The 23,917-nt window shown below is 50.3% G+C and overlaps 1 protein-coding gene across 2 annotated transcripts in view; it reads left to right on the plus strand.

Annotated features, from left to right (window-relative positions):
* Stxbp1 (syntaxin binding protein 1) overlaps positions 1-23,917 on the plus strand; it is a 61,395-nt gene that overhangs the window by 34,310 nt on the left and 3,168 nt on the right. Inside the window, exons 8-19 of one of the 2 annotated variants that reach the window (XM_085835013.1) lie at positions 2,213-2,297; positions 3,070-3,200; positions 5,479-5,586; positions 6,608-6,668; positions 7,699-7,764; positions 8,345-8,425; positions 11,640-11,778; positions 12,600-12,709; positions 13,884-13,985; positions 16,390-16,475; positions 18,576-18,730; positions 20,016-20,141. In XM_085835013.1, the coding sequence (XP_085691139.1) occupies positions 2,213-2,297; positions 3,070-3,200; positions 5,479-5,586; positions 6,608-6,668; positions 7,699-7,764; positions 8,345-8,425; positions 11,640-11,778; positions 12,600-12,709; positions 13,884-13,985; positions 16,390-16,475; positions 18,576-18,730; positions 20,016-20,125 (1,234 nt within the window). In that variant the 3' untranslated portion in view covers positions 20,126-20,141. The remainder of the gene's footprint in view (positions 1-2,212; positions 2,298-3,069; positions 3,201-5,478; positions 5,587-6,607; positions 6,669-7,698; positions 7,765-8,344; positions 8,426-11,639; positions 11,779-12,599; positions 12,710-13,883; positions 13,986-16,389; positions 16,476-18,575; positions 18,731-20,015; positions 20,142-23,917) is intronic. The other variant, XM_085835014.1, reaches the window with a different exon arrangement.

The raw sequence follows: 23,917 nt of genomic DNA on the forward strand, positions 1-23,917 counted from the left end.
GGGGGAGCAGCCAGTGCTCTTCTAAGCCACCTCTCCAGCCTCTTTCTATATATATATTTTGAGACAAGGTTTCTCTGTGTATCCCTGGCTATCCTGAAACTTTCTCTGTAGCCCAGGCTGTCCTCAAAACTCAGAAATCTACCTGCCTCTGCTTCCTAAGTGCTGGGATTAAAGGTGTGCGCCAAAATATCCAACACTAAATCTTTCTTTAAAGATTCAAAGACTAGGGGGCTGGAGAGATGGCTCAGCAGTAAGGGCACTAGTTGTTCTCCAAAGAGCCTGGGTTCAATTCCTGCCACCCACATAGAGCTCACAACTTCCTGTAACTCCAGTTCCAGGGATTTGACACCCTCACACAGACATCCATGCAGGTGAAACACCAGTGTACATAAAAATAAATGAATATTTAAGAAAAAAATAAAGTTAAAGGGATTTAGTTTTATTATCTTTAATATTATAAGATAAAGGTATACTGTAAATTATTACAAGATATAATAAGGATAATAAGTATTATCCTTAGTGGTACGTGTGTATGTGTCTGTATGGTACATGTGTTAGTACACGTGCCCACAGAAGCCGGAAGTGTCAGATTCCTCTGGAGCTGGAGTTATAGGCAATCATAAGCCATCTTAGGTGAGTGCTGGGAATTGAACTTGGATCCTCTGGAATAGCAATGCGTGTTCCTAACCTGTAGGCCATCTCTATAGTCTTTGGGTTTTATGAAGTCATTGATTCATCACTTGCTGTGTGCCGAGTGCTGGGGGATTTTTAGCTAAAGTCACAGCCTCGCCCTCAGAAGCTGCAGGTGGGGGGCAGGTGCTGCTGGATGCAGTACCTGTGCAGACAGCACTCACCGTGGCTTGGGAAGCCAGTGCCTTCAAGCAGCAGACACCACAGTGACATCCAGAGCCAGCAGAGGCCCGTCAGCCTAGGTCAGGGTGAGGCTGGAGGCTGGTAGTGCTATGTGGCAGGCCTTGAAGAATGGGTTCGGTCGTAGCAGATGGGTAAGAAAGGGTGCAGGCATTTGCGTTGACACTTGCTGTTGCTGTTGGCACAAGCAATGGCTTTGGGAAGTCAAAGTGTAGTCTGGCATAGTAGCCATGTAGGACAGGTTTAATTTCATGAGACCTCCTGAGGGGTTGGGACGGGGGAAAAATCAGTTTTGAAGAAGATGAACCGAGCTAGGGTCAAGGCAAGGAGAAGCAGAAGAGCCAGGTCACCAAAGGCCTAGGCTGTGATGGCAGCCATGGTCTGAGGAGCAAGGGCTCTGTGCACATCAGGCCCAGCAGATGTGAGAGGCTCATGGCTACCATTGTGTGACTCTGAGAGGCTCATGGCTACCATTATATGGCTCTGAGAGGCTCGTGGCTACCATTGTATGGCTCTGAGCTGCATGCTTTTGAAGGCCATGGTTGGACCTGCCCTTGTTTTCTGGTCTGCTGAAGCTTGGGACTATAGGAAGAATACCAGTACGAGTTAAGAATGGGGCCCAGGAGCTGGGCGGTGGTGGCGCACACCTTTAATCCCAGCACTTGGGAGGCAGAGGCTGGCAGATTTCTGAGTTCAAGGCCAGCCTGGTCTACAAAGTGAGTTCCAGGACAGCCAGGGCTATACAGAGAAACCCTGTCTTGAAAAAACAAAAAGCAAAAACAAACAAAAAACCAAAAAAAAAAAAAAAACCAAAAACCAACCAACCAAACAAAAAGAATGGGGCCCAGGACATCTTCCTGACATCCTAACAGGAACAGAGCTATGGTGGCACTAAGGTCATGGAGTTCAGCCATATCATCTACCGGAGGCAAGGGGGTTTGAGTGGAGGAAAGATTATTTCTGCTTCTACATAGACTAGGAGAGAAAATGAGAAAGGTCTTTTATGGGCTGGGTCCTGTGCCAAGATTTTCATTTTTCTCTCTAAACTGCATATATAACACAGGGATGTGTTTGTTTGTATACTTTTGAGACAGTGTCTCACTGTATTAGGGCAAGCTGGCCTTCAGCTTGTGGTAGCTCTCCTTCCTCAGCCTCCCGAGTCTCACTCACCATGCCTCACACACATGGGTACAGTCTTACTGTAAAAAACCCTAATAGCGACTGTGCTCCTGCCCCCCTCCCCGTCCATCCGGCCCTGCCCGGTGTTCTGCCTGGAGGCACCTGCACTTGGCACATTGTCTGGATGCACAGGTGGCTCACCCTGTCTCTCTCCTTGTGTCAGGGAGTACAAGGACAATGCCTTGCTGGCTCAGCTGATCCAGGACAAGCTGGATGCCTATAAAGCCGACGATCCAACAATGGGGGAGGTAAGGCTGGCCTGGGACCACGAGGGTCTCATTCTGAGTAAACAGTATTTAGGCGGCAGACCTTGGGCCAGTGTGGACCTGCGCTCACTGAGCATACGTAAGGACTGCTTTTCCTCTCTCTAGTAGAGTGCCCAGTGCCCCTGGGGCAGGCTGATGCGTGGCTAGGGCAGCCAGTTTGTTCCTGCTTGCCAGTGCTCCCGGCTTCAGCCTCGAATGTCCAGGGAACTCCCTAGTAGCAAAATAGCAAAGGTAGCAAGTGGAGAGTGGTGAGGTCCTCGCACCACAGTCTGGTGTCTGCATGGAGTCCATGTGTGCACAGTTGTGTGCACTTCTAACACACACATAGGTTTGTGTAACCAGCACTGGCATGGAGATTCAGAGCTGGGGGTAGGGCCCAGCTCAGCAGCAGAGTGAATGTTTACCCAGCATGTGTGAGACCCTCACTGATTCCTAGACACAGAGCTGTCCCATCAGCGCTGTGGACGTGTAATTGGACCCCTCTGTGCTGGGCACTCCAGACAGCTGGTCACCGGATGTGTAATGAACTGGTGCTCTGTTGCAATGATCCTGTGGCCCCAGCTTCACGGTGGTGGTAAACTGGCTCCTCGCCTGGCATTGTGGGGTGCTCCTGGGAAGCAGCAGGCACAGTGCCCTTTGCTCTTGGTGGGCGTGCTCCCCAGAGCACTCTCTATTCCTGCTGCCTGTAACACAGAGGCTCCGCTACTTGGTTTGACTTGGACGGCTTTTGAAGCCTCTCCCTATTTCTTGCCAGGGTCCCGACAAGGCACGGTCCCAGCTCCTGATCCTGGATCGTGGCTTTGACCCCAGCTCTCCTGTGCTCCATGAACTGACATTCCAGGCTATGAGTTACGACCTGCTGCCTATCGAAAATGACGTTTACAAGTAAGGATTAAGTGACAGGTTCACAGGACTAGCTCTGGGGACAACGGGAGTTCCTCTGATTAAAAAAAAAGGATGTTTTGTGGTTTTTAAAAAATGTTTTCTCGTTTTGTATGTGTATATAGCATGCATGGATGTCATGTGTGAAATGTGTGTGTGTGTGTGTACACGTGCGCACGTGCGTGCGTGAGCACAAGGGTAGGCCCATAATTGATATTGGCTGTCATTTTTTAAATCACTTTCTGCCTTATTGAGGCAAAGTCTTTAACTGCACCTAGAGTTTGCCAGTTTTGGCTAGTCTATCTTTCCAGTTTCCCCAGGCACCTTATCTCTGCATCCCTAGTTCTAGATTCCAGATGGCTGCCATCCCTGCCCCACATTTATGTGGGCTCTGGGCATCTAAGCTCCTGTCTTCATCAAACTTCTGAGGCAAGTGCTTCATCCACTGAGCCTTTTCTCCAGTCCCCCAAAAGCATGGTTTTAATATAAGGAAAAATACGAGCACTGATAGATACCATTTCTTAGATAAGCCCATGAGGTCTCTGTGGGCTTTCCCTATCCATGTATCATTCCTACATGCCTGCTAACAGGACAGAACACTAAGTCTTTCTTTCATAGCTCACATCACTTCAATTCATAGCTTCTTAGATGTGTTGACAGGTTGGTTTTCTGTGTGTCTTATTCAGAATTGAACGTTCTTTTTTTTTTTTTTTTGGTTTTCTGAGACAGGGTTTCTCTGTGTAGCCCTGGCTGTCCTGGAACTCACTTTGTAGACCAGGCTAGCCTCGAACTCAGAAATCCACCTGCCTCTGCCTCCCAAGTGCTGGGATTAAAGGCGTGCGCCACCACCGCCCGGCTGAACGTTCTTAATTACAGACCACAAAATATGACTGCTGTAAAATATTTCAACAGAGTTCCTGAATGTTCTGTGCAGTGGAGCCGCTTTCTTCTTTATGAAAAGATTACCCACCTGTAATCTTGGCATTCAGGAGCCTAAGACAGGAGGGTCATGAGTTTGAAGCCAGGATGGACAACTTAGTGTGAGACCCTGTCTCACAACAAAGAATGGCTTTATGGTGAAGGTTCTGGGGCTGGAGAGATGGCTCAGTGGTTAAGCAAGGCCCTGACTTTGATTTCCAGCACACACGTGGTAACAAACAACTACTTTAAACTCTAGATGCAGGGGATCTGATGCCCTCTTCTGGCCTCCACAGACACCAGGCATACATGTGGTGCATGGACACAAACATAAGACAAACATAAGAATCAGCCCGGGGCTGATGATTCTAGAGCTGGAGAGATGATTTGGTGGCTAAGAGCAATGCTACTCTTGCAGAGGATAGAGTTCAGTTCCCAGAACCCACATGGTAGCTTAAAACTGTCTGTAATTCCAGTTCAGAGGAACTGACACCTTCTGGCCTCTGTGGGCACCAGGTACTCACATGATACACATACATGTACACAGGTAAACCCTCGTACACATCAAATAAAATAAATGCGACTTTGTAAAAATGAAGGTTCCACTGGTTTATGGGATTGCACTTCTTTAATGCCAGCACTCAGGTGGCAGCGGTAGGAGCATCTCCGACAGTTCAAGGCCCGCCTGACCTACAACAGCAAGGTCCTACTTGGTTATGTATAGCCAGGACTACATACAGGCACCCACTCTCGATTAACTAACTAATTAATTGATACTAAAAATGAAGATTCTGAAAATATTTGTGGTTGTCAGCCCCTGTCTCTTGGTTCCTGGGGTTCTGACCTCCTCTGAGCACTTGAACACAAATGGCTGGAGAGCTTTTAGGCACCTTACATTTGCAGATGGAGGGGCAACTATGTAACTATGTAATTGTAGACTCACATAGAACTGCCACTGGGCCTGGACTCCCTCGCCCATCCCCCGAGACCCAGGCTCTGAGGGGTGAAAGCACAGCTACAAGTTGCTGGCTTTGAGCTTTCTCCTTGCCCAGGGAATTGATCATTTTGTGCTGTTCCAGATAAACTGGCCAGCCTGACAGGTGGCTAGTGTTATGAGCCACGCCTGGGATCACCTGGCAGTCGAGAGAACAGGTGTTATCCTTAGGAACCAGAGGAGACAGACATCTGGGTGTGGAAGTGCACACCAGCATTCAAGGGGTGGAGGCAGGAGGGTCAAGAGTTCAAGACCGTCGTAGCTATTTATGGAGTCTGAAGCTAGCCTGAGATACATGAAATCCTGTCTTATGGGGGCAAAGGTCATGCCATGAGGACGCCAGGCCTATCCAAGTCCTGTCTCCTCTAGGTATGAGACCAGCGGCATTGGAGAGGCGCGGGTGAAGGAGGTGCTTCTGGATGAGGACGATGACCTGTGGATTGCGCTGCGACACAAGCACATCGCAGAGGTGTCCCAGTAAGAACTCTGCCGCCCCTTTCCCAGGGTGGGCCCTTAACCCTGGGCTGAGAATGACCATGCACACTCAGCAACCTGGGGAGTGAGCTCATCGCCTTGGCAACGTTGCCCACATGCTAGTCAAGACAGACAGGTCCCTCCTGTTCCTTGAATGTGTGCTTCTCCAATTTCATCAACTTAAAAAATCCACCCTTTACTGGGCAGTGATGGTACACATCTTTAATCTCAGCAGTCAGGAAGCAGAGGAAGGAGGGTCTCAGGGTTGCAGGACAGCCTGGTCTACAGAGAGAGTTCCAGGACAACCAGGACTACACAGAGAAATGCTGTTTCAAAAAAAAAGAAAGGAAAGACAGGAAGGAATGAAGGAAGGACGGAAGAGAGAGAGAGAGAAAGAAAAAGCTATTGATCCATGGGATCAGATGGGATGTAGCTTAGAAGTAAGGCTCTTTCCTGACCTTGACAAGGTCCTGGAGTCAACCACCAGCTCTGCAAAAATAGTGCTCTAGTAGGGGTGGGTTTGTTCTGTTGTGTTGTGTTGTTTGTTTGTTTCTTTGTTTTTGAGACAGAGTTTCTCTGTTTAGTCCTGGATGACTACAAACTCAAAGATTCCCCCACCTCTGTTGGGATTAAAGGCCTGTGCTACCACAACTAATATTGGAGTAGGAATACTGGCCCATATTTCCTGCTGTTAAATTTGTTTATCATTTAGTTATATACTACATATATTTGTATTTTCCAAACACAAAACAGGAGTGTTTGAATGTGTGTGTTTTTAGAAAGGAAGAAAGAAACTAAACACAGTGGATAGTCCCATGCTGTCCCTTTGCCCTGGAATCATGTGACACACACTGTCCTGGAGACCAGTGGTTTAGAGTGTCAGTCAGAACTATATGTTAAACGCATACCTCAGTGGGAAGAGAATCACCACTTAGTCCCAAGGAAGGCTCCACATGGCTTCAGTGGTCTCTGCAGAGAGTCCTGGGCACTGTGTTGAGCATGGCTGCCTCCCCCCACTTTGCAGGGAAGTCACCCGGTCTCTGAAGGACTTTTCCTCTAGCAAGAGGATGAATACTGGTGAGAAGGTAAGCCTGCTTGCTGTGCCACAAGTCCTGGGGTCAGTGAGGGGTGCCAGTGCCCAGGCATCCTCGGGGGTCAGCTCCTCTTCTGTGTCCTACCAGGGAGTGGGCAGGGCCATAGTTCTTCCTTCAGTAAACTGTCAGGCATTGTTTTGCTTTAAGATTGCTATCTGGGGCATGGGTGTGAGGCTCAGTGATAGAATGCTTGCTGTGCACACAGACCTTGGGTTTGACCCCCAACACGACAGACGGGTCCTCCCTGGAACCACATGACTTTCAGTGTTATAAAGAACTGCTTTCTAATATCTAGAGGGTTAAGATTTACCGTTTAGGAGCATAACTAATCTTAAGCCAGAAGAATCATAGAATTTTTTAGCTTGGAATTTATAACCTGACCTCCTGAGATCTCTCTCCCCTGGCTCTGGCCTCCTTTACTAATCTCTTAGAAATGCCCGGCCCAGCCAGATGCACTGATGCTCACCTTTCATCTCAATCAGGATGGTCCAGCAGCTAGCAGCCCTTGCTGCCAAGCCTGACGACTTGAGTTCAGTTCCCAGAACTCACATGTTAGGAGAAAAATGACTCCTGCAGGCTGTCCCCTGAGACTTCTCTAAGTGGGCTGTGGCATTCATGCATGTGTATTTTCATACACACACATAATTAATTAAAATATAATTTAAAGAGCTGGAGAGATGACTCAGAGATTAAGAACCAATTACTGTTCTTGCAGAGGACCCAAGTTCTGTTCCCAAACCCATATCAGCTCACCACTGCCTGTAACTCCAGCTCCAGGGGATCTGATTCCTTCTTCCGACCTCCACAGACACCTGCATTCAATTGTACACAATGCACACACAACCGTATAATTGAATACATCTTTTAAGTCTGTGAGTGGACACTTGTAAAGTCTAATGTAGCTGCTGTCCTGCCATGCCTCCAGCTCCACAAGTTAATCTGAAGCAAGTTCAGATTAACTGCCTAGAAGGCTAAGCCAGAGGACCTCAGGGCTAGTGACACTGTACCTCCTTCCCTGTAGACCACCATGCGGGACCTGTCCCAGATGCTGAAGAAAATGCCCCAGTACCAGAAGGAGCTCAGCAAGGTACGGAGACCCCAGCCCAGACTGTCTGACTCCGAAGTGTGGGACAGCTCACACCCTGCTGCCCCAGGCAATTCATGAAAATCTACAGAGCCTAGGCAATTCAGTTCTCATTGGGGAAAGAAGGGAAGGGAGACTGCTTCCTACTGCTTTCTTCTCTTTCCTCTATCTCTCTCTTTTCTTCTTTTTCCTCCCTTGCTGTTGACCAGAGGCCCCAGTTGCTCACTACACAGGCCTTAGCTGGTGCTGGCTGTCCTCACCCAGCTGCTGGCCTCCCTCAGAGGTGCTGATCTGAGAGGGGGCCAGGAGGCATCAGGGCTTCTGGTCCTGACCATAAAGGTGTAAGGGCATTACTTGCCTGTAAGGTATTGACCAGGTGCTGCAGTCACCCTGCTGAGTGGCTCCAGCCGCTCCTCTCCTAAAGGACCTCGCCCTCCTCTCCTGCAGGCCCTGGTTTACCCCACTCTCCCAGCTAATGAATCCTTTTTTCCCCCCCCCGCTAGTACCGGAGTCCTCTGTGAGGACACTCAGGGTCCTGGGACTCGGTGGCTGTCCTCTGTACTGATTCTTGTGCTTTCCCTAGTATTCGACTCACCTGCACCTTGCTGAAGACTGTATGAAGCATTACCAAGGCACTGTAGACAAACTCTGCCGCGTGGAGCAGGTACGATTTCTTCCTTTCCTTTTTGCATGGTAAAACTTCTGCCCGACCTATTCACCTCACTGAAACTTAACCTCTGACCTTGAACATCTTACAGAATCGTAGGATCTAGAGAAGGGAGAGCCCATGACCCCAGGGGTTGTCTCAGCTGTGGGGCCAGTGTGGAGCCGCTTTGGCGGGTAGGGCCAAGATAGTTCTGGAGTGCTGTGCAGTTTGGATCTTGCATGCCTGGCTCTTTCCAAAGGCTCTGTTTTTCCTGGAGTGACAGACCTGACAGTGGCAGGGTTGGCTGGTGTTTATGCTTTGATGTGTTTTGATCCCGCTATGACCAGACCAGCTTCAGAGCCCGGGCTGCAGCAGCAGGGCATGAGTCTTCCAGCCTTTCTAACCTCAGGCCTGGATGGGACTCTGCCCTCACTGGTACTTGGTGTCCCTGCTCCCTTTTCCCTATCAGCTACTCCCAGCACTGATGTCATTGTCACTTTGTGTAGAGTACCAAAACCATAAGTGTGGCAAAACTGCTAAGCTTTGTGGCAACTGTCTTGTTGATGCTTTCAATCCCCTTGGATTGATCTCAAGAGATCAGACTCAGGGCGGCGGACGAGGCCCTCGAACACCGAGCAGGTTCTGAGGGGAGGAAGAAGACACTGAAAGATTTCAGAGTGCCAGACTTGGTGGCTCAAGCTTAGGTATTTATAAATCAGACAGGGTTTCTCTGTGTAGTCCTGGCTGTCCTGGAACTCACTCTGTAGACCAGGCTGGCCTGGAACTCAGAAATCCACCTGTCTCTGCCTCCTAAGTGCTGGGATTAAAGGCATGCGCCACCACTGCCCAGCTGCAGATCAGATATTTACATTACAAAATTACATTACATTAGCAAAATTACAGTTACGAAGTAGCAACGAAATGATTCTATGGTTAGGGGGCCACCACAACATGAGGAACTGTATTAAAGGGTCGCAGCATTAGGAAGGTTGAGAACCGCTGTGCTACTCAGTAAAAAGCAAGTTCAGATTAACTGCCTAGAAGGCTGAGCCACGAGGACCATAGGTTTCAGGCCACCCTGGCAGCTTAGTGACAGCCCATCACACTTACCACCACCACAGCCATTGTAGAGCCTTAGTCTGAAGTCCCATATTCCAGGAAGCATCAACTCGGCTTAGTGTGAGCTGAGAGTCTCACCCTTGGCTTGCAGTAAGAGGCTCAGTGGAGACGTGCATGCTCTGTCCAGTAGTGTTGGCTGGGTCGGAAGGAAAGCAGCCCTCCCTCTGAAAGTACCCTGCTTCTCAGGCACCCTCCTCAATCTCACAGCTTCTCCCCAAGAGCTCAGCCTGCCAAAGCAGGGTCTGGCTAGTCCACTGTTTCTCAACCTGTGGGTCACAAGCCCTCTGGTGGCTGAACAAGCCTTTCCCAGAGGTCACATCAGACCTTTACATCACGATTCATAACAGTAGCAAAATCACAGTTATGAAGGAACAACAAAATAGCTTTATGGTTGGGGGTCACCACAACATGAGGAACTGTGTTAAAGGGTCATGGTGTTAGGAAGGTTGACACCCACTGTGCTCTCAGTAAGAAGCAAATTCAGATTAATTTTGGAAGCACGGGTTGTTTTGTCTTTTGAAAGTGGTTTAAAACCATAAGTGTTAAGCTGGCTGTAGTGCGGCAGACCTGTAATCCAATCCTAGCACTGAAGAGGCAGGAGCCAGTGGACTTCTGTGGACTTGAGGCCAGCCTGGTCTATATAATGCATTCTGGGACAGCCAGGGATATTTTGTGAGACTCTGTCTCTAAAAACTACCCCCAAAATTAAATTAATTGCATTTTAGTGAGCTTAGAGAGTGTGCTCTAGGGCTGGCAAAATGGCTCAGTAGGCTTGCAGCCAAGCCTAACAACTCGAGTTTAATCCCTGGAACATGTGTGAAGGAAGGAGAGAACTAACTCCCACAAGTTGTCCTCTGACTTCCAATGTGTATCATGCATACACACTAACACAATAAATAAATGTATGTGTGTGTTTTCTTTTTTTTTCAATTCACTTTCTATCCTAATATCACCACTCTCTACTCCCAATATCCCCTCGCACAGATCCTTTCCCCATTTCCCCCTTTCTCTAAGAAGGGGGAGCTCCCCCCAGGCATCACCCTCACCCCCTGTGTATTTTTTTAGTCAGACTGGGTGTGATGGCTCACACTTTAATCCTAGCATTCAGGAGGGAGAGGCAGGAGGATCTCAGAGGTTGAGGCTAGCCTGGGCTATATATAGTGTGTCCCAGGCCAGCCAGAGCTACATGGTGACCCTATCTCAAAAACAAAACAAAAACAAATTGTGGGAGGGGCGGTGCTAGTTTCTTCCTGCTGAGCACACATCTGCTGGAGCTGTTGAGAGGACTGGGAATTGTGCCTTCCTCAGATCATGTCTGAATGTGAGGTCACCATTTGGGTAAACTCTTGGGGTACTGATAGAAAGAGGAGTCCGAGAAACCCTTCTAGGAGTTCCAGAGAAAGCAGTGGCTGTGTCAGATCTAAAGTCAGTGCTCTGGCTTGCTGAGTGCAGTACGCTGCCCGTGGGGTATGTGACACCTGCCCTGGCTGCCCACGGGGTGAGTGGCACCCACCCTGGCTGCCCATGGGGTAACTGAGTGGCACTCTCTATGGGTGTCCGTGGAGTGGGTGGCGCACACCCTGGCTGTGTTCATTTTTGTCTTCTCACCTCAGTTTCCTGTCACCTTTCTGTCCTCCACCTCCCGGGCTTGGGAGTCCTTCCTTGTTTCTCCTCAGCCTGGGGAAAGCTGTAGGGAGATTAAAACCAGAGGTGACGCTCAGAAGAGTTAAACCTTAGTGTGCCTTCCATGCCAGGAGAGCCAGGGTGGAAGGAATCCAGCCATGCAGGGGCCCTGGAGATGCCCAAGTTTTCATGAATGGGAAGCGAATCCTGAGTCCCTCAGCTGGGTCGTGTATGTCACAGGTGGGGTGCCCTGGCATCCACCTACAGTGAACAGTATGACCAGGTACTGTGCCTGCTTTGGAAGGACTTTCAGGGCTCTCATGCCTGGCCATCTTAGGATTCTGTGTCAGCCCGATGCTGCAGGAGACTTGTTCACAGCCTGCTCCCACAACACCACAAAGTCAGGCATTTGTAGGTCGTGAACTTCCTGAGAACTGTCACCTTCTCAGACTGACACAGACATAGGACCAGCAAGGTGTGTTTTCTACAGGACCTGGCAATGGGCACAGATGCTGAGGGGGAAAAAATCAAGGACCCCATGAGAGCCATTGTCCCCATCCTGCTGGATGCGAACGTCAGCACTTATGACAAAATCCGTATCATCCTTCTCTACATCTTCCTGAAGAACGGTAGGAGCCGGTGGGGGTGAGGAGGACGGGAGGGGCGGGGGGAGCAGAGAGCGAACAGCGCAGATGCCAACCAGCAGCCCTGGGAAGGGGAAGAACGGGAGGCCAAGGGGCCTGCTCGGCAGCCCCAAGTGCACAGGCAGCAGGTGACACAGAGGAGCCACCCAGCTCTCCCAGCCAGCTTGCTAGCACTCAGCCTGCCAGATACCTCTAGGTTGCATCATTAGTAGTAGAGACCTTTCAACATCTGACATTCAGCCTTTGGGAGGTAGAGGCAGGGGTATTAAGAGTTCAAGGCCAACCTTAGCTACAAGAGTAAGTTTAAGGCCAGTTTAGACTACATGAGACCCTGTCTAAAACAAACCAACAAAAAAAATTCCCCCAAAACAAACAACAATAAAAACAAAACAAGCCGGGCAGTGGTGGTACATGCCTTTAATCCCAGCACTTGGGAGGCAGAGGCAGGCAGATTTCTGAGTTCCAGGCCAGCCTGGTCTAGAGTGAGTTCCAGGACAGCCAGGGCTACACAGAGAAACCCTGTCTCAAACACCCCTCCCCAAATTGTTTTTACCCATGTCGTTGTACAAAAAACTGGGTAAGGAGTCTTTCTCATCTCGTAGGCAGGGACTGCCGGGATGCCAGGTAGACGGAACAGACTGGGAGGGCAGGCAGCCGTGGTCAGCACAGGGCAGCTCCAGGAGAGCGGAAGGCTCTTCTGACCCCACCATAGATGTAGCCGAGGAGGAGAAGGGAGGCTGAGGCTCTGCACATGGCGGTGGAAATGGCAGGGCTTGGGTATGGTGACCAGGAGCCTTGTTTTTCAGGTATCACTGAGGAGAACCTAAACAAACTCATCCAGCACGCTCAGATCCCCCCAGAGGACAGCGAGATCATCACCAACATGGCTCACCTCGGCGTGCCCATCGTCACGGATGTAAGGCCAGGCCATAGGCAGGGAGACTGTGGGAGGGAGGCTGGGATACTGTATCTTCATCACGTTCATGATTGACAGCCCACTATGATACAGCTCTGTATCACCCTCAACATCAAGAAAGGAGAGAGAGGGAGTGGGAGGGAAGGCGAGAGAGGGAGAGAGAAGGAGAAGGAGTCGGAATGGGGAGGAAGGACAGTGAAACAGTTCAAAGTCAGGAATTTGACGTATCCAGGAGTCACATGATCACTAAAGCTGAGCTGTCTCTGAACTTATCCAAAACGGGTCACCCCAACTCCCCCTGCTGTATATCCTGTGTGACACAGACTCAGCATCTCAGGTAAGGATGGCAACATTGTCAAAGGAGCTCTTTTGCTCTGTGTCTTTGGCAGTGGAGTGACCGAGAGCAAAATACAGCAGCCTGTTCAGAAGGTCAGGGCTACACAGTGTGCTCTGAGAGAGCAGGCAGACTATCTGATTCAGACAGTCCCTTGAACCGCAGATAGAGAAATCCCCGTGTTATTACTTCCCCTTGGAGACAGGCCGCCCACCGGGCAGAGCTCACAAAGCCAATTGGGGTCTCTTTCTGTTTTTTCCTTTCTTTTTTTTTTTTTTGTTTTTTTTTTTTTGTTTTTTTTGGTTTTTCGAGACAGGGTTTCCCTGTATAGCCCTGGCTGTCCTGGAACTCACTCTGTAGACGAGGCTGGTCTCGAACTCAGAAATCCGCCTGCCTCTGCCTCCCAAGTGCTGGGATTAAAGGCATGCGCCACCATTGACTGGCTCCAACTGGTGTCTCTAGGAGGGACTAGGTTCCACTGACCTGACCAGTGACCTGCAGCTGGCAGGGTTTGGTGTGTTCATACCTGGGTCACAAAAGGCTCAATAAACAGTAGAACTGATTCGTTTAAAACAGCCCATGCTGCTACACAGAGAAACTTTGTCTCAAAGAATCAAAAAACAAAACAAACAAACCCCAGAAAACCCAGACTTGCTCAAGTCTCCCTTGTTTCGGAGTCTCTTAAAGCGGTATATCTCAGGGCTACTCTGGGCAGAACCTCTCCTTTATTACTCTTTGCCATGTTAATTCTGAAGAGGGTCCTTGAGAGAATTTCTAGAAGTCACTGAGAGCCAGGATGGCCCCTGACTGGCATCTAACCTGATGGCTGCTTGCTTTCAGTCCACACTACGCCGCCGAAGCAAACCGGAGCGAAAGGAGCGCATCAGTGAGCAGACCTACCAGCTCTCACGATGGACCCCGATCATTAAAGACATTATGGAGGTCAGTTTGGGGTCCAGGGCTGCTCCTCAGTAGGTGGTCCAAGTTCTAGCACCCCTGTTCTCAGGTAGCAGTGACACACTATGATTTCGTCCCTGGTCCTCTGGCTCTGTCAATCTCTGAGGACTCATGAACACCCATGGGACTGATTGTAGTTTGGGGTACTATTGCTGTGATGAAACACCAGGACCAAGAGTAACTTGAAGAGGAGGGGCATCACTGTGTCATCATCAAAGGCATTCAGGGCAAGAGCTCATACAGGGCTGGAACCTGGAGCAGGAGCTGATGCAGAGGCCATGGAGGAGTGCTGCTTACTGGCTTGCTTCTCATGGCTTGCTCAGCCTGCTTCCTTATAGCACCCAGGCCCACCAGCCTAGTAACCTGGGCCCTCCTACATCATTCACTAAATAAGAAAATGCTCCATAGGCTTGCCTACAACCTGATCTCAAGGAGTCGAGTTCCCTCCTCTCATGTCAAGTAAAACTAGCCAGGAAAGACAGATCCATCCATTTACCCACTGTTCCAGTGTCGGGGTTAGCCCCACGCTTTGGAGACGCCTCTGTGGTTAGTATTTACCCACTGTTCCAGTGTCAAGGGTTAGCCCCACGCTTTGGAGACGCCTCTGTGGTTAGTATCCAGAAGAGCCAGGCTCATGTCAGTGTCTCTTAGTTAGGATTTCCATTGCTGTGAAGAGACACCGTGTCCAAGACAACTTTTATGAAGGACAACACTTAACTGGGGCTGGCTTACAGTTTCTGAGGTTCAGTCCATTATCATCATGGCAGGAAGCATGGCAGCATGCAGACAGACATGGGGCTGGAGAAGAAGCTGTGAGTTCTACATCTTGATCTGAAGGCAGCCAGGAAGCGACTCTCTAAGCCTGTCTACACAGTGACACACTTCCTCCAACAAGGCCACACTCATTTCAACAAGGCCACACCTCCTAATACTGACATTTCCCATAAGGCAAGCATATTCCCCACCACAGTCAGCATGCCATGTTCAGATGAGGAACATGCACAGACTCTACTAGGGGATGACATGGTCCTTGTGGATGACATCTCAGCCAGGTATGAAGGGTCTCCCCAGGAGGCTACAGTCTGCCCACCTCCCCACACTGCAGACAGACCTGGGCTCTGTGCCTCAAGCTAGCTCCTGGGAATATTCTTGTTTCTACTTCCTGTTCCTGCGTCCCTTCCATCTCTACGAGGTCCCACAGTGTATGGCGCCTCACATGTCTGACCACTTAACATCACAGAGCCTGTTGTATTCTGGTCAGCAATACTATTTACATTTCGCTTTGCTGTCCAGTTTGCGGCCATCTTTTGTTTTTGAGATTGGGTCTTAAGTCCAGGCTGGCCTTGAACTTCTGACATTCATTCTACCCTAAGTATTGGATTCAAAGCATATACCACTATGCCAGTTATGTAGTACAGGGATCAATTCAGGGCTTCATATATGCCACACAAGTACTCTACCAACTGAGTGACATCCCCTGGGGTTATCTTCTAACAGGATGATTCTGTCACTTTGTCCATGGTGTAGAGCCTCACACCAAGCTGCAGCACCATGTTTCTTGGCTGTCAGGGATAGAGGCAGTGGGCTTTGCAGCAGCTCTGTGGAATCACTCCATCCCTCAGCATCACTGCAGGAGCCACTAGCTTCTTAAGGTTGGATGAGACAATACACCCAACTTCTGCACTTGATAGGCAAACAAAATGGGAGTCCAGAGAACAGTGCCTTGCCTTGTATCCGAGTTAGCTCAGGTATTGCTACCAAATTATATGCTAGAATAGTATTTATGTAGTGTGAGTCAGCATCCTATTTTTAAAACCTACAAAGCCAAAGGATGAGTGGCTATGGAACACGCAGGAACCAATTGCCTGTCTCAGTTGCAGGACTGAGGAAGCAGCCCTCTACTGCATTGCCCCCCCTGCTTTTCTGCCCCTCCTCCCTGCTCCCCAAGGAGGCCTGCGGAGGTTTCTCATGTTGCTCCTAAGTGGAGTGTGGATTTCCAGTCAACAGGAGATAGCCAGAATCCATCCACTAGACAATTAGCCCCTTGACAAACTGCAGGAGCGGCTCAGAGCCAGTTGTCACCAGGCTGACCTGTCAGGAATGTAGTGGGCAGAGTACATGTTTACTCCTGGTGGGTTACACAGTGGAGAACATGGCAGAGACAAGGGAAATGAACGCCTTGTCTGACAGAGTGACTCATGGGCCCAGGCAGTCTGGCAGCCTGCTACAGAAGGAGTGTCCTGGCCCCCTGTCCATGCTGGGTCCCCGGCAGTGGCAGCAGGCACAGGAGGAGGCCTGCTACAGATGTGGTCACTGCCTGACTTTTTGATTTAGCTCCTGCCAGCCCTTTCAGGCACATGGTGACCTGACCTCTCTCTCTCCTCTCTAGGACACTATTGAAGACAAGCTGGATACAAAGCACTACCCATACATCTCTACCCGCTCGTCCGCGTCCTTCAGCACCACTGCTGTGAGGTAGGGCAAAGTGGAGGAAGCAGGGGGCACTGTCTGTGAGGCTCTGAGGTGATCTGGCTATGAGTGGCACGCGCCATTTGAACCTTCCCACGTCGTCCAATATGGCGAGGGTGCAGCAGGCCCAGACTCACAGCAGGCCATGTGGCTTGCCCTTTGGTTCCCAGACTTCAAGAACTCACTCCCTTTTCTTTCATGCATCTGCCTCAGCCACCAATCCCTGCTCATTCTGGAACAAGCCAGGCCTACTTGTACCTCAGAATCTCTGCATTTACCTACCCCAAACACACACACACACCACATTAACTGCAGCCATGTAAGCCGCACACCCCACCCCTCTAATCTGTAGGTCTTTATTGAGTGTTCCTCTTTAGTCTTCTCTAGCTACCTGTTGAGTCATGGAGCCCATTGTTCATAGCAGTTCTCTTCGTAGTCTGAGGTGGGTGGCCCAGGTGCCTGCCAGCTGACAGCCATTCAGACTGTGTGTCCTGAGAACTGGAGGCTGAGCTGGGAGCCTGGAGACTGTCAGCGGCTGCTGACAGTCACCTGCTTCCCAGGGTTGACTTCTTTTGTTTGTTTTGTTTGGTTTGAGGGGTCTTTATTTATTTGCTTTGTTGGGTTTTGTTTTCTTTTTCAAGACAGGGTTTCTCTGTGTAGCCCTGCTCACTCTGGAGACCAGGCTGGCCTTAAACACGCAGGGATCACCTGCCTCTGCCTCCCAGTGCTGGGACTAAATATGTTCAGCACTGCTGTCTGGCTTGTTTAGTTGGTTTTTTGTGTTTGTTTTTAAAAGACTTATTTATTATATGTAAGTATACTGTAGCTGTCTTCAGACACCCCAGAAGAGGGCATCAGATCTCATTACGGATGGTTGTGAGCCACCATGTGGTTGCTGGGATTTGAACTCAGGATCTTCAGAGGAACAGTCAGTACTCTTTTTTTTTTGTTGTTGTTTTTTTTGAGACAGGGTTTTTCTGTGTAGCCCTGGCTGTCCTGGCACTCACTTTGTAGACCAGGCTGGCCTCGAACTCAGAAATCCGCCTGCCTCCCGAGTGCTGGGATTAAAGGCGTGCGCCACCACGCCCGGCCAGTCAGTACTCTTAACCTTTGAGCCATCTCTTCAGCCCTAGTTGTTATTGTTGTTGTTGTTTGTTTGTTTGTTTTTTTTTAGACAGGATCTCTTTGTGTAGCTCTGTCTGTCCTGGAACTCACTCTGTTGACCAGCCTGACCTTGAACTCACAGAGATCCACCAGTGATACCTGCCTCCCAAGGCTGAGATTTAAGGTGTGCTCCACCATGACCAGAAACGCTCTAGAGTGCCAGCCGCTGTCCCTTTTTGATGGCTTGTCTCTGGCTTTTCTTCTTTCTGTCTTCACCATTGGCCTTTACCTGGTCATGGGCCAGAGGTCTGCAGTGGCTCTGTGGCATTGGCATTCCCTGGGATGGAACAAGCCATTGCCAGCTGTGGAATAAAGTACAGCCTCCAAGGGCTGCGCTTGCTGGGCCAGTTGGGCACAGGAGAGACTGGTAGTGTCCGGCTGCATCCGGGGCTGTCTTGAGGAAGCAGGGTGGAGCGTTCTGGTGTCCAGAGAGGACTTGCTTCCTCTCTGTCATGTTATTCATTGTCCTGGCTTGTGCCTGAGTCCAGGTCCCTACTGAGGAAGTGCAAGGACAGAGGGAGGCTTGTTACTGAAGGCTGAGCTGCTCCTTACCTCCTGGTAATGCCTGAGCAGTGCCCTGCTGCCCTGGCTCTGGCCCATGGCGGTCAGCATTTCCCATCCTGTTAGACTGTGACTTGTTAGTGAGCAAGTGCTGCCTGTCCCTGGGGATGCAGTTCCAGAAAGCCTGGCTTCCACGAGCTTCTTTACATGTGATCAGTGTGCAAACTCGATACTCAGTGATGCAGAGTCCCAGGCAAGCCCAGACATCTGGGTGAGAACCATCCAGGCAAAGCTGCTGAGAGGAGCCTGGGTATTTATGAGAGTGGCAGTCACAACTCAGGCCCCTGCAGTGCAGCACTGATGAGCGGTGGGAGCAGCGCCATGCCGCTGTGTGTGAGGCTCCGGGTAACAAGTCACCTGTATCTGCTCTCTCTCCCTCAGTGCCCGCTATGGACATTGGCACAAGAATAAGGCCCCCGGGGAGTACCGCAGTGGCCCCCGCCTCATTATTTTCATCCTCGGGGGTGTGAGCCTGAATGAGATGCGCTGTGCTTACGAAGTGACCCAGGCCAACGGCAAGTGGGAAGTGCTGATAGGTAAGCAAGGCATGTGTTCTGCTGCGGCCTCACTGCTCTGTCACCCCATCCCATGCTTCCTGGCGCTTCCATCTTAGGGCCTCCCTCACCCCAGCACCACTTGGCCCCGGATAGCAGAAGCCAGGGCTGTCTGCCACACTGTGTCTCTTGCTGAAGGACAGCATTTTGGAATGGAAAGAGCCTGGGCATAGAGTCCCAAATCCATACATTGACACTGCCCGAGTGCAGTCACTTAAGAAAGAGAGGATCTCTCCAAGCCTTGCCTGATGGCAGGGCTGTCACTATTCACCCTCTGTTGGAGGTAGACAAACAGTGTGCGTGTCCATGGATGCTGCTGAAGCCCAGTGGTCAGAAGGGTTAGAAGGGTGTCCTACCCAGGCCCTAACCTTCTGGGCTGCCACACCCTTTCTTGTATTTCCTGTTCACTTTCAAAAAAGCACAAGCCACTGGGGGAAGATGGTCTATGTGGCAGATGGCACATCCTGCTCCCTGTCTCCAGGATCATCTGCAGCATCTGGGGCTGACAGACAATCGAGGGAGAGAAATCTGGGTTCAGTTGGGTTCATGTGCACTGCTAGAGAGGCGGCCCTCGGCTGCCCAGCCAGAAAGGCTCCCCTCAGTGCACAGGCACCTGTCCACACTCCCAGGTGAGGTCATCTCAGTGAGTGTCACTTCTGTCTATCCAATTTGGATGACCCAGTCCCGGGACTCCCCAAACTGTCCAAGCAAGCAGGCTCCGTAGAGCAGTAAGATAACTGTTTCTGGGTTTGCCCAGACAGGCATGAGGGGGTCATCACCTTTGCACAACTACGTGGGAAGACTGCACACCCCTCCCCAGCTCCTGAAGGCAGCCATGATTCATTTCCCTGCTTGTTTTTCTGTCTCTGACATAGGCCCCATGAGTGTTCCCTGCTCACTGCCTGCATATGTGTTGCATGCATGTGTTAGAGGACTCTGAGCTCAAACACAGCTTCCCTGGACAGTAGCTGTCACAGCCAAGCTTTGGGTGTGACCCTTCCTTTTCCCCTTTGGACCTTCCTTAAGGTTCCTTGTGCAGGGGGAGGGTGGAGACCCAGGAACACAGAGCTGCCCATGTGGGTTCATGGAGGGGCTTCTGAAAACAGCCACCATCCGCCGTGTGCCTCACGTGCTTTGTGCATGCCTGCATACGTGTGTGCATGTGCCCGTGCATGCTTCGCCTCTCACGCCTCTCCAGCTTTGGGCACTGGGGCCTCCGTTGGCGTGTCCGGGGCGCCTCGTTCAGCCGGCCTCTATTCTCCCACAGGTTCTACTCACATTCTCACTCCCACCAAATTCCTCATGGACCTGAGACACCCCGACTTCAGGGAGTCCTCTAGGGTATCTTTTGAGGATCAGGCTCCAACAATGGAGTGAGAGCCAAAGAGACAAAGTAAAAGCAGCTTATTCCAGAAAGAAACTCTTCCACTCCGAAGGGCTTTCTTTGATGATCCTGTCACTCTCTTTCTTTCTTTTTCTCTTTTTACTTTATCATTTCTTTGATTTCCTTTTCCCAAGAAAATGCTTGCAGTTCTTAACGCCAATTGAAAATGTGTCCAGTGCCACCTTCACACCCTGGGCTCCACCCGCCAGCTCACTCCTGCCCTGGGTGAATGCTGCGCAGTCAATGGGGTTAGGCCAAGTGACAGTAGCTATGTGACTACTCCTCAAAGAGGAGCCTAGGGTTAGGGCTGTCTGAGGCCTAGTACCCAAGCCGGCCGCCCAGGATGAAATGCAGGCTCCTACAGGGTATGCCAGCCTGAGAGTGAGGCCAGCGGACATTCAGGATGGCCACAGGTAAAGGCCGACACTAGGGAGATGTCCACAGCATCTGAGGGTGAGAGAGGAGTAGCAGGGGACAGAGGAGGCTCCAGGCCAGTGGATGGCAGAGGGACAGGTACAGTGCTGAGGGATGACCACCCTTCAGCTGCTGTAGGTTCCGTGATAGCACTGCTCACCACACCCCACGCTGCAGAAACTGCACTCTCTTGTTCTGCTTTTACTCCAGGCCAGTAGGGTAGGCTGGCGTCCCAGCCACTCAGCAGGCAGAGGCGGGTCCAAGGCCCACCTGGGCTACAGAGTGAGTTCAAGGCCAGCCTGGGCAATTTAACAAGCCTGTGTCTCAAAATAAAAAGTAAAAACGTAGCTGGAGAGATGACTCAGTGGTTAAGAGCACATAGTGCTCTTGGAGAAGCCCCAGACTCTGTTCCCAGCACCCACATCCAGTCACTCACAACCTCCTGTAACCCTGGCTCCAGAGTATCCAATGCCTTTCTGTGGGTCACTCTGTGGGCACCTGCATTCATGAGTGCACACTCACACTCTTATGCATAATTAAAATAAAGCATTTTTTTAAAAGTAAAAAGAGGGCTGGGATGTGCCTTAGTGGTAGACAGGTTGCTTGGCATGAGGAGTGACCCTTGCAAGAGGAGGAAGAAGGGAAGACATCTCTCTCTCTCTCTCTCTCTCTCTCTCTCTCTCTCTCTCTCTCTCTCTCTCTCTCTCTTTCTCTCTTTCTCCTCTTGATAAGCTCTACAGTCCTCAGAGGAAATCTGTTCTTGATACCCCGAAGCTTGATGCTCAGGAGCATCCAGGCTGTCAGGCTGTCTGTCTGTCTGTCTGTCAGTGACTTAATAGACCCTCCTCACTCCTGCTCTGTTTCTATCCTTTAAGCATGTTGGGAACTCGGTGTTAGCAATTCCTCAGTATTTTTCCCTGTTTTATTATGGGCTCTGAAAATGTCCTTTCAACATAAGTTGATGTGTGACCCAGTGAGCTAGTAAGTTGGAGTGTCCTGTAAGCCATAGTGAGAGAGCCCTGGCTACTGCACCCAAGCTCCTTTGAGTCAGTTTGCATTTAGTAGGTCATATGCAGGCCTGGAGCCATGCATACATACATCTGGTCTCCTGGTGCATCTCAGGGGCATGGCTCTTCTGAAGCTTACGAGATACCACCAGAAGCTGGCTGGCTTAGTGTGGTTCCCATGCTGCAAGAAGAAATAGTAGGCCACTCCATTTACCCCCACTCCCCCAGCAGAGAGGTATCACCTCCAGGGCAATAGCTGTGAGCCAAGAAATGGACTAGGCCATGGCCTGGACCTCAGCTCCATCCTCCCTGTGCTCCTCCTCCTCTGAGAAGCACGGTCAATAGGCAGTAAAGCATAGAGATGAGCTTCTGTCCACCAAGGCCAGAGGAGACAGAGGCACTAGTGCACACAGTGTGTCTAAAACCTAAGTAAACTAACAGGGCACGGTGACACACGACTTTAATCTGCCTCTTAGAAGGCAGAGGCAGGCAGATCTATGCAAGTTTGAGGCCAGCCTGGTGTACACGAGTTTGAGGATAGCCAGACCCTGTCACAAAGATAAATAAAATTTAAAGTATATATGTCTTGAGGGAAGCCGGGAGACAAAACAATGGCAAACCACAGAGCCCTAAATCAGTGAGGCCAGAGGCAGATAAAAGCCATTCACCTGTCCTGTTGTGACCTTCCAGGTGACAGAGTCAGAGTTTTGGAGCTTACCTTTAAGATGAGGCCCAGACACGAGGGAGAGTGGCCCCAGCAAGTATGTGTTCTGGAAGACTGTGCTGTTTGTATCCTCCTAGCTCCTCTCTCCAGGCACTAGTGCAGCTGTGGGTTAGGGGAAACTTGACCATTGAAGAAGCCTAATTCTCCCAAGCCTCATGTGTCATCCCTCCGGATGGCCCTGAGTGAGGTCTGATCATTAGAATTTCACATTTTCACCTTGTGATGCAGGTAAGTAGTGCCAGTCATGAGGGGATGGTCAGGAAGCCATCAGAACAAATGAGAGAGCTGTAGAAATGGCTTGGTAGTTAGAAGCACTGGCTGCTCTTCCAGAGAATCTGGTTCGATTCCTAGTACCCTCACGGGATCCTGTCACAGGGGATCCAATGCCCTCTTCTGGCCTCATTGAGTACCAGGGTCAGATGTGGTGCACTGAAACGTTGAAAGTAAAACACTCACATATATAAAATGAAAGTTGTTTTTAAGAAGGAACAAAAACAATTGAAAGAACTCTCGGGCTAGATTAGACCTACTGAGTGCACGTGCTTATGAGGGTTGTTTTGTTTTTCCAGTCAGAGTATCTCTGTGTATCTATCCTGGAACTAGCTCTGTAGACCAGGCTAGCTTCCAACTCACAAAGATCCACCTGCCTCTGCCTGTGCCTCTGCCTCTGCCTCTGGCTCTACCTCTGCCTCTTGAGTGCTGGGATTAAAGGCGTGTGCCCCCATCACCCCCATCGACCTTTCACTTGTCTGGTTTTTGTGTGTGCTTATATAGAGACTATTTTGCTGTGTTCCTGGTTGGGCTGTTGGTTCTGACATACAAGCATCCCTGTATGTCCCTCTGATAAGGCTGGCTTCTTTCCCAGAAGGCTCCAGGGAGCTCTTAATCCAGACAGCCACCCCCTAAGTCTTTGAAGAATGAGATGGGTATTTGAGTATGCCTCAACTTCATCTTTGGAGGCACTGATGGCATTTCATAATCACCCAGCTGCGTGGACTGGAAGAGAGCCTCGGCGTTCTTGAGGACAAGGCCAGTGTAGCCAGTCTTTTGGAGACTAACATGAGATCAATTGTAAAATACAACTTAGGGGCTCACCTCGCTCACTTTGAGGTGGGATGGTACTGAGTTCCTTGTGCAGTACTGAGACAGTTCAGGTTGTTGGACATCAGGACCTGGCTATGGGTGACCTGGATCAAGGGAACTAGCCTTCTACTAAGCGAGGCCTCACTGGCTCTCCAAGACTTAGTTCTACACTTGTCCTTCAGTAAAGACAAGGAATAAGATAGTATCATAAAATTCTAGATCTAGATCCCTGACTTTCTGAATGTACATGTGAAAAGTGAGGAGGTCCTTTGAAACAAGCCTCTGATCAAAGGAGCCCCTTTAAATTCACCTTCAAGATCAAAACTTCCAGTTTCCTGGACCAGTTTCCAGCACTGGGAGCAGTGCATTCTCTCGCCAGTATGTTCCTAGTTGACTTTAGGAAGCCCTAGGCCACTCCTCACTGGATCCAGAGCCCCAGCATGGAGGGAGTGGAGGACAGCCCTCCCTCTGGCACAAGCTCATGCTGATGACCCTTCACTTGGGAAGGCCTTCACTTGGGAAGGGCTCCTAGGAAGACTAGCTAGCTTACTGCAGTG

The sequence above is a fragment of the Mus caroli genome, unplaced genomic scaffold (assembly GCF_978045245.1).
Source record: "Mus caroli unplaced genomic scaffold, Mus_caroli_1 scaffold_2, whole genome shotgun sequence".
Taxonomy (NCBI): domain Eukaryota; kingdom Metazoa; phylum Chordata; class Mammalia; order Rodentia; family Muridae; genus Mus; species Mus caroli.